The sequence below is a fragment of the Zosterops lateralis genome (assembly GCF_965231275.1).
Source record: "Zosterops lateralis genome assembly, chromosome: 2".
NCBI classification, from domain to species: domain Eukaryota; kingdom Metazoa; phylum Chordata; class Aves; order Passeriformes; family Zosteropidae; genus Zosterops; species Zosterops lateralis.
In genome coordinates this window covers 1,193,822-1,218,117 of record NC_139763.1, presented here as the reverse complement: position 1 = coordinate 1,218,117, position 24,296 = coordinate 1,193,822, and the positions used below count along the sequence as shown (strand labels likewise).

The 24,296-nt window shown below is 47.1% G+C and overlaps 1 protein-coding gene across 7 annotated transcripts in view; it reads right to left on the bottom strand.

Annotated features, from left to right (window-relative positions):
- ITSN1 (intersectin 1) overlaps nucleotides 1-24,296 on the bottom strand; it is a 110,989-nt gene that overhangs the window by 64,318 nt on the left and 22,375 nt on the right. For 6 of the 7 annotated variants that reach the window (XM_083884041.1, XM_083884043.1, XM_083884046.1 and 3 more), the window contains exons 2-11: nucleotides 16,815-16,874; nucleotides 15,594-15,686; nucleotides 14,900-14,963; nucleotides 8,336-8,496; nucleotides 6,721-6,897; nucleotides 6,056-6,149; nucleotides 3,777-3,877; nucleotides 3,079-3,142; nucleotides 839-976; nucleotides 1-12 (exon numbers count right to left, since the gene is read on the bottom strand). The exon at nucleotides 1-12 is cut by the window's left edge and continues 104 nt beyond it. In XM_083884041.1, coding sequence (XP_083740167.1) covers nucleotides 1-12; nucleotides 839-976; nucleotides 3,079-3,142; nucleotides 3,777-3,877; nucleotides 6,056-6,149; nucleotides 6,721-6,897; nucleotides 8,336-8,496; nucleotides 14,900-14,963; nucleotides 15,594-15,686; nucleotides 16,815-16,842 — 932 coding nt within the window. In that variant the 5' untranslated portion in view covers nucleotides 16,843-16,874. The remainder of the gene's footprint in view (nucleotides 13-838; nucleotides 977-3,078; nucleotides 3,143-3,776; nucleotides 3,878-6,055; nucleotides 6,150-6,720; nucleotides 6,898-8,335; nucleotides 8,497-14,899; nucleotides 14,964-15,593; nucleotides 15,687-16,814; nucleotides 16,875-24,296) is intronic. The other variant, XM_083884044.1, reaches the window with a different exon arrangement.

Here is a 24,296-nt window from a genome sequence, read left to right as displayed (position 1 = left end):
GAGCGGACTCTTCTGCCAAGGAAACAGGAACTGAGGTGCTTAACAGAACCCAGGCCTACACAAATTATTTCTGATTTAATGATGAGATCAAATTAAATGCAATGATGTAATGTTTAATGGTAGTCAATGTTCATTAAGTGTTGGCCAGAGGGTCTCACTCAGACATTGCCTCAGGAGAACAGGATTTTCCAGGATCCCAGCAGTTCACTGGTGAGCTGAGAATCCCAGTCTCAAATTCTGCTTCCAGATGGGTTCAACCCTGTCCCCAAGATCTCTCACTTGGGGGCAGATTTCTCCCCAGCCAGTATGGGTTTGGGGAAATGCTGACCTAAACTACAGCAAAAATAGCAGAGACAGAGGAAGAGCTCACTAGAGTCAAGCTAAAAGCAAGATCCCAGGTGGAATACACGAAAATTTGGAATCTTTAGGAGGATACCTAAAGAAGAACACAGTATAAAAACACTCATTTCCATTGCTGTGACTGTCTTCCCAATTATTTCTCCACAAAGAAGTGAAATGGAGCAAGAGAAGTGATGAGTGACCCCACTGCTCCCAAACCCAGCTGGATCAAAAGGGGCTGGATGTGGTGCAGTGCAAATCCATATTGGAATTCCAAAATATTCCAACTGCTCTACAGGAGTAGAAGCCTGAACTTAAATCTAGATTTCTACAGCCAAACTGAGCAAGTTTGGAAGGTGTGGCAGCATAAACACCCACCCAAACATTGTTCTTACAGGGCAAAAGGTGAGGGGTCACTGCTCAGTGTCCTGCACTCACAGAAACATCGCAAATGAGAGACAAAACCCAGGAGGGAGATTCCCCAGGGACGAGCAGTTACCTGAATGAAGGTGGGATGTACTCTGGGGGCAGTGCAGGTGGCAGTGGCTGACCAGACATTGCTACATCAATGAGGTGCATAGCCAGGATAAACTCCTCAGCTGTCAGCTTCCCATCTTGATCAATGTCAGAGAGATTCCTTGTTAAAGGGAAGGGACAAAGCAAGGAAATTATTAAATATTAAAAATCACTCTTCAAAAGCATTGTTTCAACATTTAAGTTCCAAATGAATTCAATTATTTCACTATTTTTGCCACACTGTTTTTTCAAAACAAATGAAAAGCAAACCCCAAATTCCCTATTTCCCCCAACTCTCATGGCTGGCTGGCTGAAATCCAGCCTTGCAGCCACAGCTTCTCCTTCTCCTGCTCTGACTGCTGCCTGCAGCACATGCCAGAGAAGGAACTTCAGCCAGTGCAGTTCTCTGGAACACCTCATGAACACCCAAAAGAACCAGCTCAGGTGTTTGGCAGAACTTTTAGGTTTGGTCTCCTTCCTCCCTGGAGGCTCCTATCTCACATTCCAGGGCACCCACTGGCAGTGAAATCAAAGCCAGTGATGTTCTAGTCCTGACAAGCACCAACCCACCCTGGCATGATGCACACATTAAAAGTTATGCAGTAGTTTCTGGATAGTCCCAAAGCAGAACTGCAACAGAGGCACAAAATGCTTTTACTCCTGTTGAGGTGGTGTTGGACTAAATTAACAGCCAGAGACAGCACTCAGGGAGAGGCTGGAGCTGTCCCAAAGGGATTGAGGGGGGATTGTAGGGCAAGGCTCTGCCCCCAGAGGGTTCAGGCACTGCCCAGGCTCCCCAGGGAATGGGCACAGCCCCAGAGCTCCAGGAGCCTTTGGACAGCCCTGCCAGGGATGCCCAGGGGGGATTGTTGGGGCTCTGGATGACCTCTGTGGGTCCCTTCCCACTCAGGATTTGTTTCTCCATCATGCTGCACTTTAACCATGCAGGAAAATCTCCCCTGATGCTGTGAAAATCAAAGGGAAGTAAGTGATCAATTCCTTTGAAGTCCCAAGGCACAGGACTTTTGGCTGATGGGATTTAAATCTGGGAGACAATCCCAGCCTCCCTCCAGCCACACCTGTGACACTGAACTCCTGAGGCTGGAGCACAGGAATGAGCCAGGAGAGTGGGAATGTGCCAGGCACAGAAATGACTGAGCAGCTGGGCCCACACCTGGGTTAGAACTCCCAGGAGAGCCCAGAGGCTGAGCACCAACTCTTCCCTTTGAGTGTGTGAGTCAGCCCAGGCTGACAAACCTCACCCCAGGCTGACAAACCTCACCCCAGAGCAGGGCTCAGGAAAGGACCACCAAGAGCTGGAATATCCCTTCCTTATCTCAGTGCACTGGCAGCTGTGAATGTCCCCAGCTGAGTGAGTCCTGTTTGCAGCTCCTGCAGTGAGCTGGTGGCAGCTGCCTGCCCACACAAACACTCCAAGGCTGCCAAAAGCAGAGTATTTCTTGGTTAATCATCTGCTGGGGGGACTGGGCTGATTTGTTTTTATCCCTTTGTTAGGAAAGAGAGAAGGAGAGAGTGGTTTTTAATTTATAACACAACTGCCAGTGCTTTGCAAAGAGAACAAGTGCAGCTGAATGGCCTTGTCAGAGTGACTGCAGCACTGCCATCCTCACACTGAGCCCCTGGGCCAGCTCCAATGCTTCTCAAGCAAACACTCCTAAAGGACAGAAGTTAATTAGGAACAACTTTCCATGGGGCAATAAAAACATAATAAAGTTCAGCAAACAACAAGTTGGAAGGCAAAAGGGAAGCTGAGACAAAACCTTTTAAAATCCATTCTTGTAAAGGTCTGTAGGTCCAGGCCCTGGGAAATCAGCCCTCTCAAGCCCATGGAAAAGGCAGAGATATCCCACAGAAAGTGTGGCTTGGGTTAAGATTCCTGTTCTACCACCTGTGCAAAGGTAAATGTTTCCCTGGTGCTCTGTCAGGGAATGTGGAAGGCACAGGATGCTGAACATCTGCTCTGCCTAAAAACCCAGCACTGAACCCCAACTTCCAAAACATCACACAAAAGATGCTCCTGGTGCTCTTGTGGAATAATATTAATAAAGGCACAGAAGTGCAGGTTTTGTTTATAAAGTTCCACATGACAAAGGGCAATGTGATTTATCAGTGAGACTAAAAAATGGAGAAAACCCCACGGGCTCCAGTGCAGAGGTTTCAGAACAGTTTGTGTTTTGATGGAAATGGGAACATTTGTTTTACCATATTGTAGCCAGCTGAGCCTGGGGTAAACTTGACTGCATGAGAATCGTTCTGGCTTGGGGACCTGAAATGGAAACAAATATTAACAAAATAATCAAAACATGTCACCAGCAGGAACTTTGCTCCCCCAAATAACCAAGAAATAATACTTCACTTCTGCAAAACAACCACAGAATCCCAGACTGGTTTGGGCTGGGAGGGACCTCAAAGCCCATCCAGTGCCATGGCAGGGACACCTCCCATGTCCCCAATGTCCAACCTGGCCTTGGGCACTGCCAGGGATCCAGGGGCAGCCACAGCAAATCTGGGCAACCAAATCATTCAGATTAAAACCCAAGACAGCTCCAAACCAGGTAAAATCAAGCCAGGGGACCAGTCTAGTCTCTCCCTGGAACTGGACACTGCTCTCAGCAGTGAGTGAATCAAGCACTGGAAACGGCTGCACAAGTTTTTCAGAACCCACTGTGCCCTTCTCCAGAAACATTTCCCAGGGCCAACTTTGCAGAAAATAAAATAAAGATGGTAATAAAATGATCCCAGCTGTGATGAATATTTGCTTCTAAACAAGAGCATTAAGCACTTGGGAGATTCAAACAGAAAAATACTGATGAGCCTCTTACTATGTGAACAGCACCCTCAGAGGCATTAAATTGGCTCTTAGAGCTGGAAACAAGGAGACAAGAGAAGCTGAGCAGTACCTGTCAAGTGTCCACTCATGGTTTTGTCGTGGCTGTTGAAGAGCTGCCGGTACTTGAGCCGTGAGGATTGAGGCACAGCCCACTCTGCCACGGCAGGAGAGCTGCAAGGACAGCAGGGACAATTGGGAATTTCATCTCAATCTCAATCACAAAGTCATAAATCACAGAAAGGTTTCTGGAGGGACCTTAGAGCTCATTTTATTCCCACCCCTGCCATGGCAGGGACACCTCCCACTGTCCCCAATGTCCAGCCTGGCCTTGGGCACTGCCAGGGATCCAGGGGCAGCCACAGCAAATCTGGGAATTCTATTCCAGGGCCTGCCCCCCCACAAGAGGCTGAGGTGCTGCACTGAGAACAAGTTTTATGCCTGGAAGTGTTCTTTTCCCCAGTTTTGCTGTGAGGGTGGGGGGGTACTGAGGTGTCCCAGATTTGCTGTGGCTGCCCCTGGATCCCTGGCAGTGCCCAAGGCCAGGCTGGACATTGGGGACAGTGGGATGTGTCCCTGCCACGGCAGGGCTGGCACTGGGTGGGATTTAAAGTCCCTCCCAACCCAATCCATCCCAATATCCCATGATCTAATATTCCCCTGCTATTCCTGAAACCACCACAGGTCTGACCTCTTGTTTGCAAACATTTGTCACAATTCATTCTCTTGGAAGATGATTTTTTTTTCCTAAGAGTTTTGCTTTTTCCTTTACTGGCAGAGAATGAAGGAACCTAAATTGTTCAGAGATGCTACAAGATTTTACCTAAACATGTAAACAGGAAATGCAGAATAACATTTTACTCTTTAATTGTTTCTCGTAGCCAAATAGAGCTGACAAAAGAAAGCAAATGTAAAATATACTGGAAATGTAGGAAAAAAGGTGTGAAAAAGCCATATTGGAATGTAAAGTTTCTCATAATGGAACTCAAGTGAGGAATGTAAAATTCCCAGTTTTAATTCATTCCCATTGCAGGCTGAGTTGATTTGCAGCTCTAATTTCCCAGGCTTGGAGGCTGAGAAGTCTTAATTCTGAAAAACAAGGAGCAGAGTTTTTCTGCCTTTAGGCACATTCAGACTTTGTCCTTTTTCTGACCTTATAAACCATTCTCACATGACAAGAAACAAAGCAGTATCTCTATTTCTATTTCTATTCCTGATTTCCAATCTCTTGAGCTTTAATAATACCCCTTCATGGGAGCAAAGCAAAATCAAGCTGCCCCTTCAATGATGAAAATAAGAAAATAGGCTAAATATTTTATTTTTACCCATGGGAATTCCTCCTCAGTTTTTCTGGATTTGGGGGTTCCACACATTTTAACTTGTGTGTCACACATGAATTATATCAGAACATCCCTACTCTGTTACAGGTCGGTTTAGATTTCAGAGAGAAAATAAATTGTTTTTAAAGACTTTTAATTATTTGCCAATACTGAGTAGAGCCACTTATCTAACAGCAGGGTAATACACAAGCCTGCAGAAGGAAATGAAAATAAAACCACATCATTTAATTGTGTCTCAAGCCACTTTCCTTTGCAAAAAAACCTGTGCCACAGAGCTGTGAGAGATGATTTATAAGGACTTTGGGAAATCCTGTTCTTACCCCCCCTGAGGGAGTTTCATTTTGTTAGATCCATTTTTTTAAACCAGAGTAAAACCTTTTTTGCCCAACCACACATTTTTCTAGGCCTTGGAATAATCTAAAACCCCTCTAAATTCTTTTTCACACAGAACTTGAAGAATATGGAAGAAACAGTAATGTGGAATGCATTTAAAGCATGAGACCTATTAAATATTTTGCTTTTAGCAATTACCCTGGAGTTATTCATTTTAAATAATGTATTACTAGTCTTGTTTTCACAGTACCAGGAGTGTCTGTGCACGATGCAGGTTTTGTTTATAGGAGCAAATGCTGTTCCAAAAATCAAGTGAAGATAATGCCAGTGCTGTTAGCAGTTAATTATTTTATTTCCATGATTCCCTGCTCCTGGAGCATTCCTTGTAAAGCCACAGCACCCCATGATTTATTTCCATTTTATTTCCATGATTCCTGCTCCTGGAGCATTCCCTGTAAAGCCACAGCACTCCATGATTTATTTCCATTTTATTTCTATGATTCCCTGCTCCTGGAGCATTCCCTGTAAAGCCTCAGAAGACTGAAGTGGTACCTTCAGCGCAGGAAGTGATTTCTGCCACAACTATTGTTTCAGACAACCACTCTGGTGAAGGGAAGGAGTTTTCCCAAGCCTGGGGACCCAAACCCCCCCTGGCTGCCCCTCCCTGGCCCAGCCCCACCTGGCCACGTCGAAGGATTGTGCCTTTTGCAGCTTTGCATTGAGCTGAGCTCCCGGCCCCGAGCGGCTGAAGGAAGAACTCTTTGGCAAAGTGGCTGGGAAGAGAGAAAACAGGGATTTATTGCTATTCACAGTCAACTAGGCAATTCCCGTGACATTCATTCAGCTCCTACATCAAGCACAAGCACTGGGGGTCTGATGGGAACTTTTTAACAATATAGAGATCAGAGAGTCCAGCAGGACAGGGGGAAAGACAAGGGCACCTCCCTCGTATCTTTCTACTTCCACAGCTTTATGGAAACCTTGTTGATACTAAATTATATTTTGGTACACATTAGAAACTATATGGAGTTCAGTATTAAAGCCACCCTAACAGACAGCAGTACTCCAGCCGCTATAAAGAGACAGGAGAGGCCCAATTTCCAGGCAACAGTTTCCTGCCAAATTCATTTCTCCAAGTGCTGTTTTATTTTCTCACCACGAGGGACTCCTGCGGGAGGCCATGTCCACATTCCTTCTTTTAGCTCTTCTCCAAGTGTGCCAAGTGGGCTAAAGCAAAGCACAGTCCTTCCCCAAAGGCATCACTGGGAGTGGCTAATCCCACGTGTCCCAAGGAAATGCAGGGGAGCTGTTAGGAGCAGGAGACAGAGAGTGAGAGCGGCGTACCGGGGTGAGCGAAAGCAGGCAGGGGCTGGATGACAGCAGGAGCTCCGTTAGCCAGGGGAGGGACGGCGGCGGGGACAGAGGACACCAGTGGGGGGGACATCCCCACGACTGGGATGGATGCCATGGGCACTGGGGCCACAGTGGTGAGGGAGGGCATGTTGGCAATGCCCCCAAGACCTATGGGCACAGAGAAAAGCACAGGTTGGTTCTGACACACACCTTGACACAGCGCCTGCAGGGACACTGACACCTCTAGTGACACCTCCAGTGACACCTCCAGGGACACCTCCCCACCCCTGGGACAGCCTCCCAGCCCAGGGCAGCACAGCAGGGACACAAAAGGGACACAGGGCACAGGGACAGCCCCGCCCCAAACTGTCCAGCAGCATCTAAGAAAGGAATTGTGTGTCTGGAACAGAGTGAGGAGCAGCGGTGGCAGCCCCGGGGAGGAGTGACCCCCCAGGCTGACACAGAGCTCCAGGATTAGTGCTCCAGCCTCCAGCTGGGATGAGACAGGGCAAAGCTCATGGGGAGGGCACAGGGATGAGAGGCTCAGGGTAAGCACAGCTGCAGGAACCAGGGAGGTTAAGGAGCGCCAGTGGTGCCAGGGGAAGGAGGAGGGGTGTGCAAACAGCTCACACCAATCTACACGGAATGAGAATAAGGGAATGACCCATTTGGCTGGGGTTTGTAGGGGCTCATTTCATTTTGCCTTTTTTCACTTAACCATGTATTTGCTCTGCTCAGTTTCACTGTTTTCTTCCAAAGAATTTTATTTCTGACTGTAAAACTTGTGGGGTTACAGTGGATCAAACCACACTGCTGCAAGCAGTTAATCAAAAGCACTGGTCCAGGACATTTAGATGGGATCTGGGGCAGGAATTGTTCCCTGGGAGGGTGGGCAGGCCCTGGGCTGGAATTCCCAGATTTGCTGTGGCTGCCCCTGAATCCCTGGCAGTGCCCAAGGCCAGGTTGGACATTGGGGACAGTGGGAGGTGTCCCTGCCATGGCAGGGGGGCACTGGATGGACTTTGAGGTCCCTTCCATTCCAAACCCTTCTGTGATTCCCAGGCACCAATAACCCTGAGCTACAGCAAAGGCTAAAGCAGAAAGGGAAAGAACCTCTCACAACAGGTGTTAGAGGTTCAGCTTTTCTTAGTCATTTTCCTTTCTCCATCCCTTCTTCCCTACTCTTTTCCTAGAAATGATGGTGACTTTGGTGATATTTCACTCCTACCAGAGCAGCCCTGCTCATCAAAGCAGAAGGTGCAGGGATTGAAAAAAGCTCAAGAACAACAGAGCAGATCTTGCCAAAGCTGGAGATCCAGTAATGCCAATAGTTTAAACCACAGCTCCAGCCCTTTGGAATGCACTAGCCCCACCACCTGAGCCATGTTTTGTTTGGAGCAGTGCAAGCCTGAAGCAAACAGGAGCTCAGCTCAGCTAAAAGCCCAGTGCAATTTGTCTCAGTGAATGTGCAACATCAGGGTTTGAGTCCACATGCTCTCGGAAGCACTTTTTTCCTAAAATTTTCTTAGAGAAACTGCAAAAGGACAACGGAATTGCTGCAGCCCCAGGTAGCAATGAGGAAAAGAGAGGAAAAGAGGGATCTTACCAAATCCTGGGGCACCGGGCAGGGCGAGGGGCGGCTGCTTCATGACGGGCGGCAGCGCGGCCGGGAGCTGGTAACCCTGGAGCTTCAGTTTGATCAGTTTCATAGCTATGGAAAACTCCAAAGGATCCATCCTCCCGTCATTGTTCATGTCAGCTAGAGCCCTGAAAAACACAGTGTTTGGACAGTTATGTTCTGCAATATGGAACTTCAGGCCCTGCCCCAGGAACAGGCTCAAATGAGTATGGAGATTCCAGGCTGAGGAAGGGTCTGGAGCCCCAGGAGGGGCTGAGGGAGCTGGGGAAGGGTCTGGAGCCCCAGGAGGGGCTGAGGGAGCTGGGAAGGGGCTGAGCCTGGAGAAAAGGAGGCTCAGGGGGGACCTTGTGGCTCTGCACAAGTCCCTGCCAGGAGAGGACAGCCGGGGGGGTCGGGCTCTGCTCCCAGGGAACAGGGACAGGAGGAGAGGGAACGGCCTCAGGCTGGGCCAGGGGAGGCTCAGCTTGGCCAGCAGCAGGAATTTCCCCATGGAAAGGGGGCTCAGGCCTTGGCAGGGGCTGCCCAGGGAGCTTTGGAGTGCCCATCCCTGCAGGTGTCACCTGGAGGTGGCACTCAGAGCTCTGCCCTGGGGACAAGGTGGGCACAGCTGGGATGTTCTGGGAGGGCTTTTCCAGCCTCAGAGATTCCGGAATTCTCACTAATTTCTACCCAAAAATATGCCAGGCTAAAAATAAGACACTATTTAAACTTAAGAGCTCCTTTATTTCTTTCCTGGGGTGATTAATAAATAATTTTGCAGTTGCTTTTCAACTCTTGGAGGAATTGCAACGAAGCATCCAGAACAAATGCAGCTGCACAAAAACTTTGCAAAATCACCCCAATGAAAGCACAGGGTCCTCAAACAGAGAAGCAAATCACTGAGTCTGCAAATCTGTACTTAAAATAAAACATTCTTTAAATCTGTGACTCCCCTCAGCACTGCTCCATCTGCGAGTGTGCAAATGTGTTTTCAATTAAACAATAGCACTCAAGATGAAACATTGGGCCTAGGCCTTGAATAGGCTTTCAGGGAAAGGAGTCTGACTTAAACAGTCTGCTTTTTGTTCCTTCCCTTGCTAGTTAAGAAAACCCAGCTCAGCAGGGAATAGGGGTGGGAGCTTTGGGGGGAGAGAAGCAGGAAGAAGAGTGTCAGCTCCTGCCACTGCACACCAAAAAAAAAATCCTGAGTAAACGCACATCAATAACAGACCCAGCTGTAAACTTGCTTTTAAACACCATGCTTGTTTCTTTGCATTTGTTTGAAGAATTAAGTACAGATTTCAGCACTGCAATCATACAGATTTTGAAGTTGATGCATTTATTTCTATGTCACGGGTGTGGCCCTGGGTAGTGTGATTGTGCCAGAGCTTCATTTCTGATCAAATTCCTCTCAAAGAGAGGTTTTGTGCAACTAGGTGGAAAATTATCCCAGAAGGACCCCAGTGAACTGACAACTATTTATAACTGATACACAAGGAGACAGGCAGGTAAAGGCAGTGGCAAAATGGAAATCCTCCCCCAAAAAAAAAAAAAAAAAAACAAAAAAAACCCAAAACTTGAAAACCCCCATGGAGAGGCAGATCCCAGCACAGGTTTAGATCTCCAGCAGCATCAGAGACACTCCAAACCTCTCAGCACCCCTAAAAAATGATTTTCAGTGCTGTAGCTGCCTTCATCCACCAGTTCTGAGGTCATGGGGCTACATAATAGAAATTAAAATCTGGGAGCAGCATTTAATTAAAATCCAGAGAAGACACTGAGACTTAGATGTTGATATCCTTAAACAGCATGTGCTGCACCTGTGCCTGAAAGATGCTGAATCCCAGAACCCCAGACTGGGCTGAGCTGGGAGAAACCTTAGAGCTCATTTCATTCCCACCCAGTGCCATGGCAGGGACACCTCCCACTGTCCCCAATGTCCAACCTGGCCTTGGGCACTGCCAGGGATCCAGGGGCAGCCACAGCAAATCTGGGAATTCCATCCCAGGGCCTTCCCCACCCTCCCAGGGAACAATTCCTGCCCAAGATCCCATCAAATCCTACTCTGAAGCCATTCCCTGTGTCCTGTCCCTCCATCCCTTGTCCCCAGTCCCTCTGCAGCTCTCCTGGAGCCCCTTTAGGTGCTCTGAGCTCTCCCTGGAGCTTCTCCTCTGCAGGTGAGCACCCCCAGCTCTCCCAGCCTGTCTTAACAGTGGTTTCTATACCTGCAAATATTTTGATTTATAAGATATAAACCTTTCTATTAACAAGCACAGACAGACCCTCAGTGGGTTCTATCCCTGGCCAGGAAAATGAAGGAAGATCAAAGATCACCCTGTAGGAACCTCGACTCTCCAGGCACCATTTCCAGCTGGGACACAGCAAATCTTTGCATCCTACATGGGAAAACATTCATTGCCCAGCAGTCAGAAACTCTGATATGCACCAGTGTCATTGCTCTCATTGAACTCCAATTCACATCAGCTGCTGTAGCTTTTCATTCAACATCTGACCTTCTGTGAACTCCTTTACTCTACACCAACAGCTTCATTATTGGAATTACCAGCACAAATATCAGTGCAGAGAGTTCTCTGCAACCCCCAGAATTTCTCCAGCTTTACAGCATGAGAACATAAAGCAGCTTTTCTCTGACAAACTCTTCCTGCAAAAATAGGACACATTTTCATTTCCAGTTGCAGGAGTTGATGTCAGGCTGCTGGATTTTACTGTGCTGCACCTGAAATGCAGGGAGGGCCTGCCAGTAAATACCAGCTCATTCCACTAATTTCTGCTCCTAATGAAGTTGGGACAATGTGGTGCCCTGGCATTTGTTTCATTCGTGGTCTGGCCAGAACCAGTGCAGAGTAACTGGATTAAACACTGACTAAATATTTATTATATTCTGTAGGCCAGGCCTGTGTTTGTATCTAATGACAAGAGCTGCAGTGGGCTCAGCACCACCCCAAGGGCTCAGGTGCTGACAAATCCTTCCCCACGGATCTTTTCCTCCTCCTTTCTCTCAGCTTTTCTGCAGAATGAAAAGCCAGCTTGATTACTTCTGCATTTATGAGGTGCAGAAACTGAACACAGGCAGTTTTCCCATCAAATGTGCTGTAATTAGCATACAAACCATCTACCCATGAAACCAGCACTGTGCCAAGCCAAGGAGCACCTGCAGGTCCCAAATCTGGACTGATTTAGCTGTTGGAGCCCTGATCAGTGAGAATTGCAGACTCTCTGTGCTGCCAGTGCAGCAAACCCTGCACTGACCTGAGGCCCTGGAAAAGGCTCCCAAAATTGAGTGACAGCCCTGGGATTGTGCCTGTGGAGTTGGGATAGAAGTGTGTGATATCACAGGGGGCAAAACTCAGAGCTGAAGGGTTTAGAATACAGGAATAGAGATCTAAAGCAGGATGGAGGATTTAGGGCAGGGGCTGAGTCCTTCTTTTTCACCTTCTCCTCCTTCATAGTCTGGGTGGTGTTTTGTAATTGGGTGAAAAAATCCGTGTTGTGGGCCATGGGGTGGTTGGGTTAAAAGTCAAAATAATTTAGGTGTCCTTTGCTAATTGGACAATTTGGGCTTAAAAAACCTTAGAAAGAGTTAGAGACAGAGCCATTTTCTGCCTTGTTGGCTGGAACTCACAACTTGTGAGACTGTAACAGATAAGAAATAATAAACACCTGAGCCCAAACATGAAACTGCATCTCCTGTGCTTTAATCCTGGCTCTGACACAAAGAAAAGAAGATGAAAAACCCCACACATTGCCACACTGCACTGCACAGCCCCAGATGTGTCCCAGGCTCTGCAGTGAGCAGCACTCAGGTGTCAGCCTCAGTCAGCCCATGGGGGCCTTGCAGGAAGTGACAGCTCCCAGAATTACAGAATTATAGAATGACAGCTCCCTCTTTGCCCACCCTTGGCTGGGAGGGGAGCAGATATCAGGAACAGGGAAGGCACCCAGTGACTCTGTCCTGACAAAATCAGTAACTCCAAAGGCCTGGAGAACACCTGGCACTGATTATTTCAGTTCTCCCTTCATTCCAGGGGGCCAGGCCACACAGGAGATGCTCTTTGAGGCCCCATTCCTCAGGGCTCTAAAGAAAGGCAGATTATTCTCTTTAAGCACAGTTATCTCCCAAGCCACTGCAGGCCCAGCTCAAAGCCCAATTAGAGGTTTCTTAATTGATCACCAGCCTGGAGGAGTCTGGAGCTGGTGAAGGGTAGAACAGCACAGAAGTTGTCATTGGAGATCATAATATTTCACTCCTTTGCTCACTGAGGTCCCAGAGACTTTTCTTTCCTTGAATGAGGAGTGCAAGGGACACAGGAATTCTCAGTGCTAATAAAAACCAGGGAGCTGCTGTTTCAAAGGACTGTGAATTCTGGGGAAGTTTTTATGGGCCCAGGAATGAGGGATTGATCAGATTTATTCCCTGTGTCCCTCCAGCTGTGAGGGATCCTTTAGGAAACACAGGCCAGGATTTTCTCACATTATTACAATCAACTGTAGCTAAAACCAGTAGAATGATCAAGAATAGGAAAACACTTCCAAAATATCACACACAGACATCCAGAGAGACTCTTCCTCATGGATTCCCCTGGATCCCTGGCAGTGCCCAAGGCCAGGTTGGACATTGGGGACAGTGGGAGGTGTCCCTGCCATGGCAGGGCTGGCACTGGGTGGGATTTAAGGTCCTTCCCAAATCCCAAACCAGTCTGGGATTTCTCACATCAGAAAATTAATTCCAGAGTTTTACAAGTTGTTCTAACTCAGAATTAGAACTTTCCTTCCTTGAAGACTCCTGTATCTCCCTTTCTCTCCCAGTAACAACCAAATGCTGCCTATAAATCCCCACCCCAGCTATTCCAGGAGCAAATACTGATGGAAGAGCATTTTTCTGCAGCTCCCATCTCTTAGAGGTTTTGGGCTCATTACTCCGTCTAAAGTACTCAAGGATCTATTTAAAGATTTTTTTTTCCTTAAATATTTATTTCTCTTAATTCAGAGATGACTGAAAAAATAAGAGAGACAGAGAGAAAGGAATGTCCATGAGCTGCTTTATGATTTAGAAAGGCAGCTTGATTAAGTTTTAGTTCAGCTTCATTAACAAAAATGTGCAGGTCTTGTCTCTATGACAACTCTAGAGGGAGTGGAATGATTCCCTTCCTCTCAAGAGCCTGGAAAACTGAATAATTCAGAGAGGAAGAGATCCTTAGTCAGACTATTTACAACTGTTTGGTTTTGTTAACACCTATTTAAAGCCAATGCCTATGGAAGATTTTTGGAGAAAGGATGTTTTGTTTAAGACAAAACGTCTTTCCTGGTTTAATTCAGAGGCAAGAGAAGTTCCAAAGGGACATCTGAACACTCACTGAAGCTTCAGCAAATAAGACAACCAGTCCAGCTTTGATATATCTAAGCTGAAGATAATTAGAAAAGAAAATGAGCTCTTTATTTAAAAGCCATGTAGATCTGGGCATGCACATTTCCAAAGCAATTTAATAATTCTCCGCTTTCTCCTGTCAGAGCAAAATTCTGCCTTGAACAGTCCTTACTGCACTAGAAAGTTTTTGTAATGGCAATAAACTCCTTCTCAAATAGTTCACAGAGGAAAAAGGAACAGATTTCTCCAAGTTCTCCATCCTTCTGCTGCTTTTACCCAATCTAGAATGAAAATTACTTTTAATTCTCTCTGTCTAGCACCAAAATCTGTGTTGGTACTAATATTATTAATGCAAACCATGAATAATCATAGAATCATGGAATGGACTGGGTTGAGAGGGACTTTAAATCCCATCCAGGGACACCTCCCACTGTCCCCAGTGTCCAGCCTGGCCTTGGGCACTGCCAGGGATCCAGGGGCAGCCACAGCAAATCTGGGAATTCCATCCCAGCCCTTCCTCAGCCTCACAGGGAACAATTCCTTCCCAATATTCCACCCAGCCCTGCCCTCTGGGAAAAAATTCCATGTCCTGGCACTCCACACACAGGTCCAGGTCTGGCAGGGTCACAGAATTTGGAGCAGAAATCCTTTCATTCCTGCAGGGAAATCTGGCAGTGCAGGAATGTCTGTGCTGTGTCATGAGCAGCAGATTTGGATCTGGCTGAACTCACCAAGGAGTGACAAATTTTCCAGTTTTAAGCTTTGACTCCAATAGAAACAGTTTATGTCAATCTTCATTTTTGTAACAAATATTCCAGGCCTTGCCTAGGCTCTCCCATTAACAGATTCATTATTAATTACTAATTACTGTGCTTAGCAATTTATATTAGTCCAGCTTTAACAGAGCTGAAAGCGTTCAGCAATTTGAAAAGAGGGTTTGAAATTGCCAACTTCCAAAATGTCATTTGTGGGACAGCCCAGGGCCATCAGCCCCTTTGGGGACACCTGGGGACATCTGGGCTGTCACCAGCACCCCTGGGGCCTTTCCCAGCCCCTCTGCCCCACAACTGGAGTGTTCCATGGGGTTGTGGTGACCCCAGAGGGCTCAGCCCCACCCCACAGCCCTGTGTGCCCCACAGCCAGCCCTGAGCCCACCCCACACTCACCATATCTGTGCTAGCACTGGCTGAGGTAACCCAGATTGGAAAAAAAAGTTCCTGGCTTGATCACCTGTAAAAGAAACAGGACATGGCTTCAGCTCCAGCTCCTGGCAGAGGGAATGGGGAATCAGGAGGCAGAAACACCTGCAACAGAAGCCCAACCCATTCCATGACTAAGAAAATTCAATGTAACAAAAACAGAGCAAGAGGAGGCCTCCTGTTGCCTTTGAGACCAAAGTTTGATGAAAATTTATTAGGGTCAGTGCAATTCCTTGATTTGGAGCTTTGCTTCCCACTGCTTCAATCAGTTTTGCATTTAGATCATTCCAAGAGGTCAAGCATGCTGATGTCAGTGCTGTACAAACTGAATTTCTAAACCTGATTTCAGTTAAATTGACAGACCTTTATTAAATCAGACCTTTTATTCATCACAATATCAGTGTGGTGGGCTGAGCCCAGGCACAGGCAAAGAACACAGTCACTCTCCTTCCACAGCAGGATGGGAAAGAGAAAATACCAGAAAATGACAGAAAAGTTGGGGCTGATGTGGAAAGACATTTCAACAATGGGATATAAAATAAGAAATACCTGTTTAGATTTTCTAATGCTGGGAAATGTCTCCCAAGCAGCTCTGTACACATTTAGGCTCACTAGTTAAGGTTTAACTAAACTAAATTAGAAGTGGAAACTGTTTGTTTACCAGTGATAAATCCAGCAGTTGGTTTCAGACTATGGAACTGTTGATCATGCTTTGCTCTCTCCTCCACAGTAATAGCCCAGATATCCAGGTTGCCTGGTCCAAAAGAAATGGAGAAATGACATGAACAAACATTACCTAAAAAAACCGTCCTCGTTTATTTCTGAGTGTAATTATTATCTCCCAGCACTCTGCAAACAAGCCAAGGGTGGGAGGTCATTTCCCCCCAGAGCACACACAGATGGAATTCCAGTTCCTTTTTACCTGCAAAGGCATCTCTCCCTCCCCAACATCCCATCTGACCCTGCCCAGAGGAAAGCCCTCAACAGATGCAACCTTTAAATGCAACCAGAGCAGTTTCTGTGTCTCAGCACTGGTATTTTGTAATCCTTCTGCAGAGCAGCTGCAAAACTCAACTCCTAAATGGACTCCCAGGATCTGAAGGGACCTACAAGGAAGAGGGACTGTTCATCAGGAATTGAGTGAGGAAATTTGGGTGAGTTCTACAGGAGGAATTGTTCCCTGGGAGGGTGGGGAGGGCTGGGATGGAATTCCCAGAGCAGCTGAGGCTGCCCCTGGATCCCTGGCAATGCCCAAGGCCAGGTTGGACATTGGGGCTTGGAGCAGCCTGGGACAGTGGAAATTGTCCCCATGGCAGGGGTGGGATGGGATGAGCTTCCCAATTCAATCCAAACCTGTCTGGGATTCTGTGATTTCATGTGAACAGCAAAAATCCTGTCCCTACTGCACTACCAGGACCTATCCTAGATTTTTCATTACATTTCCATATGCTACAACTTCCCCTGTTGCAAATGAAGAGCTAAAAAATGTGTTAATTTTGCCCTAACCTAAATGTGGGTGATGGGACAACAAGGGAAAAACTGGAAGTGACACCACCCAAAGGTGGACTTTTTAGCACCTAGTAAATCCAGGAATCCTGAAAGGAAAAAGCATCTGCACTGCTCCAGTGCAAGTGGAGCAGGATGAGGTGGTGCCCCAAGGGCTGAGTGTGCCCTGCAGGGACAGAGAGTGGGGCTGGAAGGGATCAGGGCAGCACACAGGGCTCTGTGCTCTTGGGAGGTGCCTGCAAAGCCATCCCAAAGCACAGAAACTCCCAGCTCAGAGAGATGCACTCTGCACAAACACTTCACTAGAGAAAACTCCTGCAAAGGAATGTGTTTGTGCCAAGTCTTTGCACACAGGAACGGTTCAGAACACACTTACCCCCAAAAGGTGTTGGAAACTGAGCCATGGTTCTGTCACTTTTAGCTTGTTAATAGATGCCTGGAAAAGAAAAAGAAATAGATATTCAATACAGTATCTTCCATTTTCCATATATTTCCTATATGATTAATTACAACAACAACAACAACAAAAAAAAGGCAGTGAAGAAACAGGATTGTATCAATATTCTCCACACCAAGTGGGACTTACAAAACTCAGAGTTTCATTTTTGCACTCCCCTGTGCATCTCTGAGGGCATCTTCCTCCCAGCAAACAGCTACATTTCAGTTCTGCTTTAAGAACAGCTTCAAAATCATAAATATAAATCATTCATTTATAAATAAGTGTTTCTTTATAAATGGCCAGAGATGGAGTGAGGGTCAGTCAGATCCCAGGGATGCTGCTCCAGGGCTCCATCACTTTCCTGAGTGTCACAACCCCTGCTCCTGCTGAGGAGGGAAATTGGCTCCATTTCCAACTGCTGAGACCCAAAATCAGGGATCTGGTTTTTATTCCTGACAGAAAATGCCCTGCTCTGCTCGGGCTCCCTCTGCTTTAAACAACACAAATGATGAAGATTAAACTGTGCCCAGCCCAGCCCCAGATCTGAGGAGCTCCAAGGGCTGAAGGTGCTGTTGGAGCCTCCAGGAGAGCTCTGCAAACAAAGCAACCACACAGGCTCCAAACTGAATCTGGACACAGCAAAGGAAAACCATTTTTCTTGCAGCACACAAAGGCTGACATGAGCTGCCTGAGCCCAGGGACAATGCGCAGCACCGGAGCCGCACAACAATGAGCAAAGGCCTCTTGTCCTGACAGATTCCACTCGTGTCTTCCAGGCAACAGCAGAAAGGCCAAGGGGAACAGAAGCAGGAGGATAATTTAGGCTCCTTCAACAGCAGCAGAAATTTATCAATATCCCTAAGAAAAGGCATTCACTTGCACCAACAATTTCCTTTTGTGTGAATTGCTGTTTGCTGCCCTCCCCATCCCCCTTTCACACTTCCCACATTCTCTCCTGGCTCCCAACTTGGGAACCTCCTCTGCTTCCCCTTCCCCAGATGTCCCTGCACAAACCCCTGGCACTTTTGCCAGCCAGCAGTTGGAATTTAGGGAATGATGGGCACCATCCTGACTCCTTTTCCTCACAATGTGGCCAATACCTGACCCCAAAGCCTTGTGCCCAAGGCCAGGGATGGCAGCTGATGCTGCTCCATCACACCAAGTGTTGCCCCAAAAGTTTCACATTCCAGCTGCAGAGATAAAAGTGCTCAGAATGAGCTCCCAAAAGCATTCCTGAAGTCTTTGTCTATGTTTTCTTTCTGTACTCTGCTGTGGGAAAGAACTCAGCGATGCTGCTGGGTTTTATGGCTGCAAAGAAAGCCTGAGGGAAAAATAAAAGGGAAAAAAAAAAAAAAAGAAGTTAAAAAAAAAGGGGGGTTAAAGGACAAGGAAAAAAAGGAGGAAAAAAGTAACAACAACAACAAAAACAACCTAAACAAAACCAAATGAAGGAAAAAAAGAAGAAAAAAATAAAAAAAGAAAAAATAGGAAGAAGGGAGGAAAGGAAGGAAAGAAGAAAGAGAAAGAAAGAAAGAAAGAAAGAAAGAAAGAAAGAAAGAAAGAAAGAAAGAAAGAAAGAAAGAAAGAAAGAAAGAAAGAAAGAAAGAAAGAAAGAAAGAAAGAAAGAAAGAAGAAAAAAAAAAGAAGGAAAAAAAGAAGGAAAAAAGGAAGAAAAAATAAGGAAAAAAAAAAAGAAGAAAAAAATAGAGGAAAAAAAAATAAAAAAAAAAAAATAAAAAAAGCAGGAAAACCCAAAAGCAGAAGTCTCTGAAGTCCCCCCTCTCACAGTCCAGGCATTTCCACATTATATGTTCCTTTTCAGCACAAGGGGAAGCAGCAGAGCATTTCCAGAGCTCAGCCCTTCAGGGAAGAGCCTCCTCCACAAACTGCCAGGATTCCAAAGGATTTGACTCCCCTTTACCTTGAACTCAGGAGAAAGAGGAGAGGGAGTGGAAGGCTGAACACCAGCCCCGTGCTGGATGCCAAGGAAAGCAAAAACTATCCCAAAGAATTTCCAGAGGGAAAAAAAAAAAAAGAAGAAAGTGAGAAAAAAACCAAAGCCAGATGAAATAACGATGGGGGAGAAGGAGCAGAGAACTGTGTTTAAATGTGAGAGGCTGAAACCCAAACCAAAGTTGTTTTCAGACAGAGAGACAGAGAAACAAACTGAGGGACAAATCACTCCCTCACTGGAATATGCTGGAGTTTGCTGTTTATTGCTGATGGATCACCCAAGTTCCATAACCTCAGGTGTCATTGTGCATGACTGAGGTGACACCAGGGGCCACAATTCTCCCTCCCAAAGGTTGGACCAGATTGTCTTTTGAGGGCCATCCTGACCCAAATTGCTTTGTAATTCCGTTTTGTGGGTTGAAGAGCCCAGGGATGGAGAACAGGTATTATTTATCCCCAAAAACATCTGGCACAGTTGTAATATTACAAAATACCATATATATGTGAAGTATTATAAAGCAATAAAAACAGCACAGCATCCCTGAGGCTGGAAAAGCCCTCCCAGAACATCCCAGCTGTGCCCACCTTGTCCCCAGGGCAGAGCTCTGAGTGCCACCTCCAGGTGACACCTGCAGGGATGGGCACTCCAAAGCCCCCTGGGCAGCCCCTGCCAAGGCCTGAGCCCCCTTTCCATGGGGAAATTCCTGCTGCTGGCCAAGCTGAGCCTCCCCTGGCCCAGCCTGAGGCCGTTCCCTCTCCTCCTGTCCCTGTTCCCTGGGAGCAGAGCCCGACCCCCCCGGCTGTCCCCTCCTGGCAGGGACTTGTGCAGAGCCACAAGGTCCCCCCTGAGCCTCCTTTTCTCCAGGCTCAGCCCCTTCCCAGCTCCCTCAGCCTCTCCTGGGGCTCCAGACCCTTCCCCAGCTCCCTCAGCCCCTCCTGGGGCTCCAGACCCTTCCCCAGCTCCCTCAGCCCCTCCTGGGGCTCCAGACCCTTCCCCAGCCCTGGACACACTCCAGCCCCTGAGGGTCTCTATTGCAGTGAGGGCCCAGAACTGACATCTCAATTTCCAACCTTATTTTGAAATAGTAACCAGTTGTTTAGATGTGCTTTCCACATTCTCCAGCCTCTGAGTTCCACAGGAGCACTGACTCCACTCCTCTGCCTCCCTTGTCTCTCCCAGCACCTCCAGGAAAGAACCCACGGTGGGATAAAACAAAAATCATGAAGGAACCCAATGCCCAGAGAGCTGCCAGAAATCCCAGGCTGGATAAGCTGAGCTCTGTGACACCCCTTCCCTTCAGGAAAGCTGTGACTTCACTCCAACTACTGATATTTCTGTAAACTCGGATATCTCAGCAGTTTTTTGAACTCTGACAAATTCGACTGATGTTGACCAATGAGTTCAGGAATGATTCAAACAGGAAGCAGAGGAGACGATGAGAGGAACCACAAGTGGATCACACAGAGCTCCCTGGGGAAACCAGCCCACAACTCCCACATCAGCAAAATCAGCAATGAAACGTGACCAACAGCCCCCCAAAGGTGTATCTGCACGAGAGAAGGAAGATGAAACAGATACTTTGTCCTTCTTTTAGAGAGCACAACAAGGAACTTGGAGCTGCTCACCTTTGCCTGGCACGAAAGAACTTAAGGCATTGCTGCACTGGGATTTGCCAAAGCAATCCAACACTGAACACGTCCTTCCAACATAAATCCCTTCATCCCTGAACAGAGATCCACATCTTGTCCACAGAGGAACCCCTGAACACTGGGATCAGTCATGAGTTCTGTACTTCACAACCCTCCAGGAAAAGGCAAATAATTCCATCTTTCCAATTCCCAGTGTGGTGCCAACAGGAGTCACCCCACAGGCCCTGTGCTCACCAAGGTCAGAGCATCCCTGGGGCTGGAAAAGGCCTCCCAGAACATCCCAGCTGTGCCCACCTTGTCCCCAGGGCAGAGCACTGAGTGCCACCTCCAGGTGTCCCCTGGGCACCTCCAGGTGCTCTGCTGGGTGAGTCCTGCAGGTTCCAGGCTGCTCCTGGCCCCATCCACCTGCAGCTCCTGCTGGCCAAGGCAGGGGGAAGTGGCTGCTGGAGACCTCCCTGGGCACAAGAGCCTGGCACAAACACCCAGGGATGAGTTTCCCTCATTGTGAAATGTCTCCTTCCCTTTCCATGGAATCCCTGAGGCTGGAAAAGCCCTCCCAGAACATCCCAGCTGTGCCCACCTTGTCCCCAGGGCAGAGCTCTGAGTGCCACCTCCAGGTGACACCTCCAGGGATGGGCACTCCAAAGCTCCCTGGGCAGCCCCTGCCAAGGCCTGAGCCCCCTTTCCATGGGGAAATTCCTGCTGCTGGCCAAGCTGAGCCTCCCCTGGCCCAGCCTGAGGCCGTTCCCTCTCCTCCTGTCCCCTCCTGTCAGGTCTGTGGGGCACTGGAGTGTTCCCAGGCCAGGGAGAGCAGTGACAGATCAATGACATTCCAGGAGATCAATAAATAATGTGAAATGCCCACAGGACCATTGCACAGCTGCTCCCTGTGATCTCCCCCAGCTCAGGGTTAGTGCCCTGTGCTGCTGTGGGCAGGCAGAAAGGCCCCTGGTTGTGAGAGCTGCTCCACTGAACATCCCCAGGGCTCTGGGGCTTGACCTCTGTGTCAGCTGGGAGGGAGAAAGCCCAAAAAGTGTGGAGCGAAATCACAGAATTCTGGAATGGTTTGGGTTGGGAGGGACCTCAAAGCCCATCCAGTTCCACCCCTTGCCATGGACAGGGACACCTCCCACTAGAGGAAACTCCAGCCATGGATTCCAGTGGAGTTCAGAGCAAAAGTTCCTTTTTCCCCACCCCTGACCTGGGGATGATGAGCTGTGCCCCTGGCACAGGATGGGAAGTGTCCAACAAACACCAGGAACATTCCAACAGCACCAGGTTTGTATTAGGTACAGCTGGAACTTCTACCAGCTACACAATTATCTTTATAGACACTAATGAGAAACATTTGCTCACCTCCAGCTCAGTTTCAGGGTCTCTCTTCCACCTCACACTGCTGTAGCTAAGCTCAGGAATACTTAAATTCTTAAATACTTAAATATTTAAATTCTTGATCCTCACTCCAAATTATTTCTTCTCATAAACCAATATAATAATAAATAAATAATCTCAAAATAAACACAGTGTTTATATATATATATATATATATATACATATATAACCTAACCATAACCCTAAAAGTTGTTCACACAAAGGTAAAACTGAACCACATAGAGAACAACTCCACATATATAAAATCCCAGATCATATCTCAATTTCTAAATTTAAGTACTGATGTTTAAAGGTTTTACCTCAAAAAAATGAACAGGTTGGAAATAACTCCAGTAAAAATATTTATTCACAGAAGTCAGGCATGTATGAAGATTCTTTTCATGGTGTATTATAGATGGATTTAAAAAACATGGCTCAGAAGTTTATTAGTTTCTATTTAAAGTTATCTGTGCTCTGCTGAGGCCATGTTTACAGAGAAAACTGCAATAAAGCCACAGGAGGTATAAATTGAGAATAATTGAGCTATTTCAGTCCTGTGTGTCTTCACACAGACACGTTTCACACAAAAAAAAATCCTATTTTTGTTTTCTCTAAAATGCAACACAGCATTTCTATTCCTAAATAATTCCTCATGAGATAACTCTTGATCTGAATGCCAAAATTAATTCCTGAGGCCACTTATCAGCCACCTTCCTCCTCCTACAGGAAAAAAAAATAAAAGGAGACAAACCCAACCAGATAAAGTCTCCATGTCCTACAAGAATTCCAAATGACAAAAAAATCACAAATTTCCCCCAGGCAGGACTTCAGAGCAGAGTGTCCCAGGCTGGCAGCAGGATCTGGAGTTTGAGATACCCTCTAGACCAGGATCAGTCAAGAGACTCAGAGTTTCAACAAAGTTTGGTAATTTTGGATCAATGTTGGAAAAAAAAAAAGCATTTTGAGACATTCAGGGAATTCTGATCCTTGCTCTTTGGAGATCAGATTTTAACTCAGTCACTACTTGGCAAAACTTTCCAGAGTTTCTGCTCCTTTACAGAAATGACTGGGAAAGTAAAAACCTTCACTTTAAAAAAAACTTTAAAAAACTTTAAAAAAATGTCAAGTCCTGCCATTTCTTCTGTTTTGTGCCGAGCACCCAGAAGAGATTAATAAAGCACCTCCCCACTGCAGACATTCTTCAGCACCTGTGGCAACGACCAAACTGCTGAGAAGTCACTTCTGTATTCCAGAATCATGGAATGGGCTGGGAGGGACCTTAAAGATCATTTAAAGACAGGAGGGAACAGGGACAGGAGGAGAGGGAACGGCCTCAGGCTGGGCCAGGGGAGGCTCAGCTTGGCCAGCAGCAGGAATTTCCCCATGGAAAGGGGGCTCAGGCCTTGGCAGGGGCTGCCCAGGGAGCTTTGGAGTGCCCATCCCTGGAGGTGTCACCTGGAGGTGGCACTCAGGGGGACAAGGTGGGCACAGCTGGGATGTTCTGGGAGGGCTTTTCCAAACCCTGGAATCTCTCACAAATGGGCTTGTTTTAATCCTGACAGCATCCCCCCAGTAATTCCAGTCCCAATTTACCTGTGACCCCTTTCAAGAGGTGTGTGACTCTTATTTTAAAAGATTTAACACAATGAAAAGCCAGCACATCACTCAACTGTTTCCAAACCCCTTAATAAGAAATAAAATAACTATCTTGTTTTATTTTGAGTTTAATAGCTTGTTGGCTTCATTCAGAACCATCAGACCCTGTAATGCAGGAATTTCAAGAGGTTTTTAGTGCTGCAATTTGTTCATTTTTTTTTAAAGCTGCCTTCACTCACACAGGTGCAGCAGTGACCTGTTCTCTCATTTTGTTTGTTTGAAGGAGTGTGTTAAAACCCCTAAAGTTAACACAATTTAGGCAGTTGGCAATTTCTGACTTCTCCTGTTTCAAAACAAGCACTGAACCCAAAAATCTGACAGACAAGAATTATGAAGTTGGGAATACTTGCACACCTATAACAACCCTTAAGGGCTAAACCTGACATTAACTTCAAGACTGATCTGGAAAGCAGAACAAGGAAATGCAGGATGTGAGTGTTGTGTGCTCTTGGATCGCCAAGGCTGTTTTGTCTGACAGACCTGGAGCTCCAGAGCAGATCCAGGAGAGCTGGGGAAGGGCCTGGATCATCTCCGTGCACAGGAGAGGCTGAGGGAGCTGGGGCTGCTCAGCCTGGAGAGGAGCCCCAGGGAGAGGGACATCAGTGTTCCCTGGGTGTCCCCATGTCTGTCCCTGTGTCCCCATGTCTGTCCCTGGGTGTCCCTTGGTGTCCCTGTCTGTCAATGGGTATCCCTGGGTGTCCCAGGATGTCTCTGGGTGTCTCTGGGGTGTCCCTGAGTATCTCTGGGTGTCCCCATGTCTGTCCCTGTGTCCCCATGTCTGTCCCTGTG